The sequence below is a fragment of the Oncorhynchus clarkii genome, chromosome 24 (genome assembly GCF_045791955.1).
Source record: "Oncorhynchus clarkii lewisi isolate Uvic-CL-2024 chromosome 24, UVic_Ocla_1.0, whole genome shotgun sequence".
Taxonomy (NCBI): domain Eukaryota; kingdom Metazoa; phylum Chordata; class Actinopteri; order Salmoniformes; family Salmonidae; genus Oncorhynchus; species Oncorhynchus clarkii.
In genome coordinates this window covers 18,276,368-18,288,188 of record NC_092170.1, presented here as the reverse complement: position 1 = coordinate 18,288,188, position 11,821 = coordinate 18,276,368, and the positions used below count along the sequence as shown (strand labels likewise).

General features: G+C 41.7%; 1 protein-coding gene and 1 pseudogene across 1 annotated transcript; both read left to right on the top strand.

The window, feature by feature from the left end:
* Positions 1 to 4,346: 4,346 nt before the first annotated feature.
* On the top strand, positions 4,347 to 10,982 carry LOC139382512 (claudin-4-like). Its single transcript, XM_071126605.1, has 2 exons — positions 4,347 to 4,822; positions 9,542 to 10,982. Exons 1-2 carry the CDS (start codon positions 4,347 to 4,349, stop codon positions 10,194 to 10,196), a joined length of 1,131 nt encoding a protein of 376 aa, XP_070982706.1. The 3' UTR covers positions 10,197 to 10,982.
* On the top strand, positions 7,042 to 8,535 carry LOC139382514 (claudin-3-like; annotated as a pseudogene).
* Positions 10,983 to 11,821: the final 839 nt, after the last annotated feature.

The following is an 11,821-nucleotide window of genomic DNA, read 5'->3' as shown; positions in this document are numbered from 1 at the left end:
AAGAGTCACCAAATAAAGTTTAAAATTGAAGAATTTCCCTTCCCTTCCTACACTCCCGACACTCTTCAGCTGTCCCCATAGGAGAACCCTTTGAAGAACCCTTTCCACAGAGGGCTCTACTTGGAACCCAAAAGAGTTCTACCTGGAACCAACAAGAATTATCCTATAGGGACAGCCAGAGAACCCTTTTGGAACCCTGTTTTCTAACAGTGTACCTTCCACTCTCCCTTCCTCCCGCTCGTAGTTAGGTAGGTAGTCCTACCTGTTCCCAGAAGGCGAGTCTCTACTTAGTGTGTGCCTGGACACAGCCCTTAGCTGTGGTATATTGGCCATATATCACAAACCCCCTAGGTGCCTTATTGGTCACCAACGTAATTAGAACAGTAAAAATACATGTTTTGTCATACACATGTTATACAGTCTGATATACCACGGCTGTCAGCCAATCAGCATTCAGGGCTCGAACCATCCAGTTTATAATTGTTAGTTATTAATGTAAGGCAGGCAGCTGCCTGCTGTGTATAGTGTAGTGTATCTATACATGGGCAGGAGGTAGTGACGAGCTAGCCAGGCACCTGTTACCCTGGAAACTGATCTAACCTGCTCCCGTTCCCATGGCAGGTGAACAACTGGGAAGGTGTTTGTGCTTGTTCCCTTTCCAGGGAGAACTCTTACCAAACACCTGCTTCAAACCTGATGACTCCCTAAATTATACCAATAGTAAACATTTCATTTCCACAGAAATAAATGTGTTGGTTAGTCACACCTAAATGGTCAGAAAATAACTTGTATCCTAGAGTACCGGATCTCAAACAACTGCATAGTCATAGTCAACAGCTAACTTCCTCCACCACATGGTGTCTCCTTCAGTTGCAGTCTGTTAGGGTAGGTTGCACCAACATGGATTAACTCCGAAACTGGGTTAAATCAAGGTTTATCTATGAATCGTGTTGCACCAAATGTTTAACCTAGTTTTAAATTAATCCTAGTTAAACCTAAGTGTGGGTTGCACCAACATGGATTAACTCCTAAACTGGGTTAAATCAAGGTTTATCTATGAATCTTGTTGCACCAAATTTTTGACCTAGTTCTAAATGAATCCTAGTTAAATTAAATCCTTCCTCTAATCTAAGTTTAGTTTTCACTTTAAACCAAGATTACTTTTAAGCCTGTTGCTCAATAAAAAAAAAATGAAGATACATTTAGATTGGAATTTAATTCTAAACTGCCACTTGAGTTTGCTTTACTGATACAATGGCAGAATATCTACTGTGCAGAGACCAAAATGACAGAGTTTCTGAGAATAATAAGAGACAGGTTGAATCCTATTGAGTTTTATGATAGTGATCAGTTTTCAAGGAGTTACCGCTTCTCCAAGGACTCTGTAATGCAACTGGAAAGAAAGGCTGGGCCAACCTGTCACGCCCTGGCCATAGAGAGGTTTTTATTCTCTATTTTGGTTAGGCCAGGGTGTGACTAGGGTGGGCATTCTAGTTTCTTTATTTCTATGTTGGTGTAGTTCCCAAGCAGCTGTCTATCATTGTCTCTGATTGGGGATCATATATGAGTTGTCCTTTTTCGTTTGGGTTTTGTGGGTAGTTGTTTTCTGTTTAGTGTCTGCACCTGACAGGACTGATTCGGGCTTCCCTCGCTGTTATTTTGTTTGAGTGTTTTGAGTATTAAATTTACCATGAACACTTACCACGCTGCGTTTTGGTCCACTCCTTCATACAATGATCGTTACACAACCATTAAGCATGGGAGTGATGGGAACACGGCTGAACATCAACTTTGTGGCCTCATTTGTCAAGTAGGCCAGCTACTTCGTTTCAACTCACGAAATACCTCTCATATTGGTGTACCATGTCACTAATCATAGTTTAAAAACGTTAATCATAGTTTTACTGATCCAGATTTAAAATGAAGTGGTGCAATACATCTCCAATTAATTATAGAACTAGATTTACAAAATCTAGATCAGCTCTAATCCTAGATTAATTTAACCATGTTGGTGCAAACCACACTTAGATTTAACTAGGATTAATTTAAAACTAGGTTAAAAATTTGGTGCTACAAGATTCATAGATAAACCTTGATTTAACCCAGTTTCGGAGTTAATCCATGTTGGTGCAACCCACACTTAGGTTTAACTAGGATTAATTTAAAACTAGGTTAAACATTTGGTGCAACAAGATTCATAGATAAACCTTGATTTAACCCAGTTTCGGAGTTAATCCATGTTGGTGCAACCTACCCTAACAGACTGCAACTGAAGGAGACACCATGTGGTGGAGGAAGTTAGCTGTTGACTATGACTATGCAGTTGTTTGAGATCCGGTACTCTAGGATACAAGTTATTTTCTGACCATTTAGGTGTGACTAACCAACACATTTATTTCTGTGGAAATGAAATGTTTACTATTGGTATAATTTAGGGAGTCATCAGGTTTGAAGCAGGTGTTTGGTAAGAGTTCTCCCTGGAAAGGGAACAAGCACAAACACCTTCCCAGTTGTTCACCTGCCATGGGAACGGGAGCAGGTTAGACCAGTTTCCAGGAGGTGTACTGTCTGTGGGGAGCCTTCTCTAGGTGTTCCTGGACACGTTTTTTTGTATTGTAATATGGGTCTAGGATTATAGCCAGTCTCCCTAACGCTACCACAGACTGGTACAAGGCTGTTGCCAATTGTTATGAAAATAGGCATTTTGCAACAACGAAACTATGCATTTCTGATTCATTTTGAGTCACAAAGCTGCTCACACATTTTGTTTGCGAATATTATAGTAACTACAGTAACAGGAGCTAATATATACAACATAATTATGTTGAACTTAATCGTAGCTTCAGTTTTCATGACAAGGCTTGTGTTATTGAGGCTTATTCTCACACAGCACTGAAGTCTTCAGTAAACAGAGATCAATTGTCTCTTTTTACCCCTCAGTTCCCCTTCGTATTAGGAAGTAACCACTGAGATCTTTGAATGTTTAGTTGACACTTTTTAAGTTATTTTTGTAGTTTGCATTTAACACCACATTTAATGAGCTTTATACAATGTGCTGGAGGCAAAACTGCAATAGGGTCAACCTGAGATCCGGTGTAAACCAGATCCTCTTTGGACCATTTCGACCGACAGACAGCTATTCAGTAAGACACTCACGGGATGATAATGTTCAGTACAGTTTAACTGTACCAGTACTTCACGTTGCTCCCTCTGGCTGTAAAAACATTATACACACCCATAAACAACTCTGGCTGCAACCTCCCCGTTCTGATCTGAATAGGACATTCTGCATCTCACAAAAAACAGAGAGTTCATAAGGTATTTGGTAATTCGGTGATGATTCAGTGATGATAATGTTCTAGCCTTCCAACAACCTGTAGTGGAGATCATCCAAGTGAGATGGTACGTGTTCTTGGGTGTTGATTTCACTATCAGGTGGGTGGTATGAGAAAGCAATGACTCCTGTTTTGACCTATGACCCCAATGATGACCCCTGTTAGTGAGACAAGGGCCTATAATGGGCTATAGATCACATAGAGCTGCCCAGCCAACCCTAACAACCCTACCAGGAAAGGACAGTTGTTTGTCTGATAAGTGAAGTGTACAGAGCCACCCTTTATCATTTTATTTACATCCAGAGGACATTCATTACAACTTGAGTGAGCACGCTAACAAACAAGGGCAAACGATGATAGGGCTACTAGAGTTTTTCCTGTTCAGGTCACATGTTTTTTTTATGGTTTAAGACAAACTTTATTGAACAAAACATGCACATGTTCAGAGACACATGTTCAGCGCCAGGCCTGTTCTGAACAGAGCAGTTTTTCCCAAGAGGTATAATGTGTCTGTCTAACTAACTGAACAAAGCCTGTAATTTTCTCTCGTTTGCAGAGACGGTGATTCAGCGTTTGGTGTTATTTGAATGTAAACTGACTCCACCTTACAGTCTTCTTAACAGTATAAAGAAAGGAATAATCGGTTTATCCCACTCTTCTTCTCTTTCCCCCTCTCTCGATAACGGACTAAAGTATTATCCAGGGCATTCTGAGCCAAGGAGACCTGATATCGTCTTTAGAGGGCTGTGCTCTGAGACACAGAGCACCTTCTATCCAGACCAGACCTGAGAGACCTAGGGATAGGGAGTGACTGCTGCAGCCCAACACCAGCCCAGAGAACCAAGGGACCCAGAGAGACAACAGCCCAGCACCAGGGGACAAGGGGAGACTACGACAGCCCAGAATCAGGGACAGACCACTGCCCCAGATCAAAGCACCAAGGACAAAGAGAGACGACAGCCACAGACCAGCACCAGAGCACCTAGGGACAGGGAGAGACTAGTTCCAGAGATGGCCTCGGCCGGCCTGGAGATCCTGGGTATGATCCTTTGTGTGTCAGGCTGGCTAGGGGTCATGGTGGCTTGTGGCCTGCCAATGTGGAGAGTAGCTGCCTACATTGGCCAGAACATCGTCATCTCTCAAGTGATCTGGGAGAGCCTGTGGATGAACTGTTCTGTCCAGAGCACGGGCCAGATGCACTGCAAAGTCCACGACTCCATGCTTGGACTCCCTGTGGACCTACAGGCGGCCCGTGCCCTGGTCATCGTCTCTATGGTGCTGTGCATCATGGGCATCGGCCTGTCTGTAGCCGGGGCCAAGTGCACCAACTGCAGCTCAGACACAGGCAGCAAGCCTCGCATGGTGCTGGGGGCCGGAGTGACCTTCATCGTGGCGGGGCTGTTGCTGCTGACGGCCGTATCGTGGACGGCTAACACCATCGTCTTGGATTTCTATGACCCAATGATGGAGGAGACAGGGAAGAGGGAGTTTGGGAACTCACTGTATTTTGGATGGGCTGCCTCCTGTCTGCTTCTCCTAGGGGGAGCTCTGCTCTGCTGCTCCTGTCCCCTGAAAGCACCCCAGGGTGTTAGCGGGGCTGGGTCTGGACCCAACAGGGTGATGAACTACTCTGCGGTCAAATACCCCATGTCTGTCAATGGATATGTGAGGAGGGACTATGTGTGAGAGAGTGTGTTCAATGGCTTTAGTATAGAGACAGCCCCTTGAGACTGATGGGACTAAGGGGATAACTAGTGTTAGCGCCCCCCCCCTTTCCTGACTGGGTTAGCGAAGAATAAATGCAGTATGAACGATTGGCGATTAATGCTAGATTGTGTTTTACATATATGATTTCTGTAGAGTTGGAGACATGCATTTATAGACGATTCAAGTAAATGTAGATGGTAGGATTAGAGAAATATCTTATTCATGTTTTGCTGTTCGGAAATAGTTTTTGTACTAAATTTCACATGAATGTTACTCAGTGATGACGATGTAGATCATGAAAATTTGAATTTAGTTTAAAAAAATAAATAATAACATTTCCATTTAACCTTAAGTCATTTTTGCACACTCAGAATTTTCTTGCACATGGTGATACAAAATTAAGATAAGTTCACCCTTGATTTCATAATGTGAGGAAATCATGCATTGCGTTAACTAATGTTTGTATACAAGCAACTTCTTTTTCTTTGCTTAATTGGCTTATAGCAGGGCCATTCCCATCTGAAAGTAAGGTCTTATCACAGAGGATGTCACCACAGGAATGTTATGTGAGTGAGGAGAGGTAGTCTTGCCTACGTTTAAGGACAAATCTGGCTTAATAAGGTCAGGCTACCAACAGAACACTGAGACAGGACAGGACATCCCATCGAAGACACAGGGTCTAAAGAAATAGACCAAAATATGGGGCAGGAATGACTGCAGGTCCATATCACCTGAAATCTAGAAAACTCAGCCCCTCTACCCTGCACAATACGGTTTATGATTTCAATGCAAATGTGAGTAGCAACATTGACCCTTTTGTTTCATTTGGGAGAGTGAAACTGAGCACGACAAAAAGCAGCCATTTTGATAAGGAGGAGTGTAGGTAACCCACACTGTAATCATAGGGTGAACCTATTTCTTTCACAATCCTCCCATTTATTAAAGATAAGACAATGGCTTTATTTACATTCTAGTCTAAGAACAAGATAGGGGAAATTACTTTTAAGACATTCTTATAGCATAGACTTAAAGTACTTGCTAGGGAAGTTTGAGTGTCGTACAAACAAACATAGCCTCCAATTGTGATAGTCAATCTGTTCACTTGTGGAGTATAAGTACTCGTCTATAACCAAGTAAAGTGCCTGTGTGTGGAACTTCTTGTGCTGATAGACACGTTTATAACTTTGATCCCTAAATCTGTCAGCCAATCAAAGACAAAAGATAACGGATTCTCACTTTTTGTCATCAATCTTCAATGGCAGTCAGAAACAAGATATCATTTACTATGAAATTCAGGCTTGTCTGTTTCCTGAATCATGGCAGTGGGAAACAATGAGCAAATGCAGATTTGCATTAATTTATTGTGCAACGTCATCTCCAAAAATGATGTTATCTGGTAGCAGAGAGAGCATTCATTGGCTCCTGACCCAGGTCAGTTCATTTTGAAAGAAACGGATCCAAGAAAGAGCCCTGCTGCTGGGGTTGGAAACCAGATGAAACAATATTAAGCAACTTTTTCTATAGGTCAATGGAAGTTTGTTTAAAAATATATTGATTATTAAAACCAATGCAATTCATCTTATGCCTTCATCAGGGTATTTGGGTTGGAAACTAGCCAATAGTGCTTGTATACAGTAGGCTGCCACAGATGTTCCTAGGCAGCTCTCTCTCAGGGTTAGCAGTAAGACACAGAGGTTAACGCTCCATAGAGAGCTAAATATTTATTTTGACCTGAAAATAACTGTACACTAGTAGACACTTGTTGAATGAACACATTTGTAAATGTTATTCCCAATTCCTCCATGTGTACCTATTAACTTGTCTATTCTTAACCTGTTCGTTATCCTTTAACTATTTAGGATTGGTACTTTGGCCATTTATTGACCTTCCCCCTCAGCCCAAACAGTGGGGGAACAACCATGGCCCAACCATTCAATCATTAATCTGTGCAGCCAAGCCGTTCACATGGGGTTTGTTGAGAAGAAAGAAAAGAAAAAACGTTTGAAAACCTCCTTGGCCAATGCCCATGAGACTCTACCTTCTGTTTGTGGAGTGCTATAAAGATAGCTCTGAGTATACAGACGGTGAGAATTCCAAAGCAGAACCCAGACAGTGAAACCCTTTTGTGTGTGAAGTTGAGACAGTTAAGAGAATGAAGACACATGTAGACTTACTTACAAAGGTAAAAAAAAGGTAAAAACAACAAAATGGCTGTGTTGGGACTAGAGATCTTGGGAGTGATCCTGGCTGTCCTGGGTTGGATATTAAGCATCGTGTCCTGCGCCATGCCCATGTGGAGGGTGTCCGCTTTCATCGGGGTCAACATCATCACAGCTCAGACCATGTGGGAGGGCATCTGGATGACCTGTATGGTGCAGAGCACGGGCCAAATGCAGTGTAAGGTCTACGACTCCATGCTAGCCCTCAGCTCCGACCTGCAGGCAGCCCGAGCCCTGTGTCCTGGTCAGCCAACAGAATCATCATGGATTTCTATAGTCCCATCACTCCTGAGGCTCAGAAAAGGGAGATTGGAGGGGCTCTCTACCTGGGCTGGGCAGCAGCCGCATTACTCCTCATCAGGGGGGGCGGGGGGGGGGGGGGGGGGGGGGGATACTGTGCTGTAGTTGCCCCCCACAGCCTGAGAAGAGGTATGCAGGGCCACCCTCACGGATGGTGTACTCCCCAATCAGGTCTGTGGCCCCCAGCAGCTATGACAAAAGAGACTATGTTTGAACTGACCTGCGTAGCTGGCAGCAGCTTTCTGCTCACGTTTTTCCCACAGTCGATGAAGGACATCTGATACCAACTTTGAATTCCAAAACATATCAAATGGGGGTGATTTCTACTGAAACTATTTTGTTATATGTTTTGACATGAAGAAAATACTGCTTTTTAGTGGATCATTTTTGATGGTGTTCTGTTGAAGAGAAACAACATAAAACTGGACTTGATGTACTTGGATTTCAGACTGTATGCCTATTTAAAACATACATAGGTGTTGTAAATATTGTTTTGGAATCTTACTATTTGAAAGGAGTTTCATTAAAACCATCTGCATTGTTAGATTTTATATTCTATAGACTGAATTAATAACAGCTTATCTTGTGCATATGTTGGATAACAATGTGCCAAATTCTGACAGTTTAGCATCTTTCGTTAAGTGTGAAAATATGAATGATTTTGATGTTTAAAGTGTGTCAATTTCACAATAAAAACTGTTTCATAATACCTGCATTTTTTCGTAAAATGTTTTAATACGATGACAGAAAAATACATTGTTGCAATAAGTTACTTTATACAGTACATTTAATTAACATTAGTAAATGCTTTGCTACATGAGAAGTGCCACTAAGTCCTGTGGTACTAGCTATGCAGTTTATAAGAAAAAATACGTTTGAATCTGCTGCCAAAAAAAGACGTAGGCTAAGGCTAACTGCCTCCGTGTCATTCATTCTGCCCAGATCAGGATATAACAGGCATTTTCCTTCACTGATCCTTGGGTATCTATGGTAGTGATGTGTTGAGTTGGATTGTCTTTCATAGCTGCTATCTACCTGGCTGACTCTCACATCTGTTGGCCCTTAGATAACAAGAAGCCTTGCTTTGTCAGCCCCCACTATTCAGCCATTCCAAAATGGCCCCCAGAACAATGGGTCCGTTTCATAGCACGATGGAGGTCAGAGGTGAGTTATCAACACTGGGTCATGAAATGTTGGGGGGAAAGACTATTATCCCAGTTTCTGGGGCATAATTAGGCATAAACCACCACCCATAATTAGACACTCCAGTTGTAAGGAATTCAAGGGCACTGGAGTCAGTGACAGACAGACATGGCCGTTAGACCACATCAAATAGAGTGAACAAGATAGCTTATTGCAAAGGAACTGAGGTCAGGCATTCTTCTTTTACAAGCTGCTTCAAATAATGTTGTGAGAGAGTGATTGCTCTGAGGAGACTAGATTAGGGCTAATCTATTAATGAGTAAAGGGCAATTCCACCACTCTTCAACCTCATTTTCATTATGTCCAGCACATTATGTAAAAACTGCGCATTTATTTAAAAGGTTAATCGGTTCTACCCAATGACATCATCAAAAGTTAAAACATTTTAAAAACAGTGATTTCCAAACACTATGAGATTCGCAGTGATGTGGGGAGCAAAATAATACCCTCCCTCTGGCTAGAAAACTCCTTGCAGGTTTTGAAAATCACTATTGTTTTTTTTACTTTTAATCCCACACTGTGATGTCACAGATAAGCATTTTTGGGGGGGATCTTCCAGGGCTCCTCCCTTCAGCTGATCTGGGATATAAAGGATACCAGAACATCACACATCACACACTCACAGGTACTCAGGCTAAATCAATTGGTGTTATTGTCTCTGGCTCTGTCTGGCCTCCTTCTTTCTCACAGATCCTCTGTCAGATCCTCTCAGGTCTCTCAGGTGTGACGGAACACGGAGCACTGAACGGAACACAGAAGGAGCTCCAGCAACAACAGAATTACCACCATGTCTGCAGGGTTGGAGTTAGTGGGGATCGCTCTATGCGTATTAGGATGGATCATTGCCATCGTGTCCTGCACCCTGCCCATGTGGCGAGTAACGGCCTTCATCGGCAGCAACATCGTCACGGCTCAGATCATCTGGGAGGGTCTGTGGATGACCTGTGTGGTCCAGAGCACAGGCCAGATGCAGTGTAAGGTCTATGACTCCATGCTGGCTCTCTCCCGGGACCTTCAGGCTGCCAGGGCTCTCACGGTCATCTCCATCCTCCTGGCCATCCTGGCTGTGCTCATCGCCATCGCCGGCGCCAAGTGCACCAACTGCATCGAGGACAAGGCATCCAAAGCTAAAGTCATGATAATCTCTGGGGTGTTCTTCATCGTGTCAGGAGTCATGCAGCTGATCCCAGTGTCCTGGTCGGCCAACACTATCATCAGGGACTTTTACAACCCGCTGCTGACTGATGCACAGCGCAGAGAGCTAGGGGCAGCGCTCTACATTGGCTGGGGGGCCTCAGCCCTCATGATCCTCGGGGGAAGCCTCCTCTGCTACTCCTGTCCCCCTAGGAAGTACAAGCCCTCACAGTTGGCATACTCTGCCCCAGGCTCTGCCCCAGGTGGGCCTGGGTTCCAGAGAAAAGACTATGTGTGATGGGACAATGGATGGGACAAGGACTATTTATGTAACAACCAAAAACGTTATTCTACACCTGTTTCTAATGGTGTGTCTAAGAAAGGGCTTCATGAATGAAGGAGACTCCGTGATGAAGGGATGTGTTTTATCATTGTTTTGTTGGATTTGTCTATGTGTGTACAGTATTTGTCTCTGTATTATCTCTTCTGAAAGGAAAGCATAGAAGTTCTGGCTGTGTAAGAAAACATTTGAGAAGGATCATGTACTTTCCATTTGGGTTTAGTGAGAACAAAGGAAATTAAGAATAAGATCAGTAGTTATTAAATGTTTTAAGTATTAAAAAGTTTTAAGTGTTGAATTATTGGTGAGCTATGCATATTCATTGAAACTATATCAAGCTCATTTAAAAACATTCACAAGCCTCATATAATTATTTACATAATGTTTGTACTTTAATGAATATTCGTCTCTAAGATGTTAGTCATTGAGTCCATTTATATATTAAATCACTAACATTGAATTATTTTCCTAGCTTCAGGCAACTACGCTACATCAAATAATACCTTGTAGAATATTCATTCATTATCTTCTCATTGACATTTCTCTATGTTATTGGCTCATATAAATGAGGCACTGCTTCGGCTTCAGAAACTAAGGAGCACTGTTAAAAAGACAACATTTGACTGATGCTTTCACAAAAAGATAGAGGTGGAAAGGTTTTTCTTTTACTGCAAGAATACAGTAGAGTGTACAAAATCAGTGTACAAAATCAGTGTACAAAATCAGTGTACAAAATCCGTATACAAAATCAGTGTACAAAATCCGTATACAAAATCAGTGTACAAAATCAGTGTACAAAATCAGTGTACAAAATCAGTGTACAAAATCCGTATACAAAATCAGTGTACAAAATCCGTATACAAAATCAGTGTACAAAATCAGTGTACAAAATCAGTGTACAAAATCCGTATACAAAATCAGTGTACAAAATCCGTATACAAAATCAGTGTACAAAATCAGTGTACAAAATCCGTATACAAAATCAGTGTACAAAATCCGTATACAAAATCAGTGTACAAAATCAGTGTACAAAATCAGTGTACAAAATCAGTGTACAAAATCCGTATACAAAATCAGTGTACAAAATCAGTGTACAAAATCCGTATACAAAATCAGTGTACAAAATCCGTATACAAAATCAGTGTACAAAATCCGTATACAAAATCAGTGTACAAAATCAGTGTACAAAATCAGTGTACAAAATCAGTGTACAAAATCCGTATACAAAATCAGTGTACAAAATCAGTGTACAAAATCCGTATACAAAATCAGTGTACAAAATCAGTGTACAAAATCCGTATACAAAATCAGTGTACAAAATCCGTATACAAAATCAGTGTACAAAATCAGTGTACAAAATCAGTGTACAAAATCAGTGTACAAAATCCGTATACAAAATCAGTGTACAAAATCAGTGTACAAAATCCGTATACAAAATCAGTGTACAAAATCCGTATACAAAATCAGTGTACAAAATCCGTATACAAAATCAGTGTACAAAATCAGTGTACAAAATCAGTGTACAAAATCAGTGTACAAAATCCGTATACAAAATCAGTGTACAAAATCCGTATACAAAATCA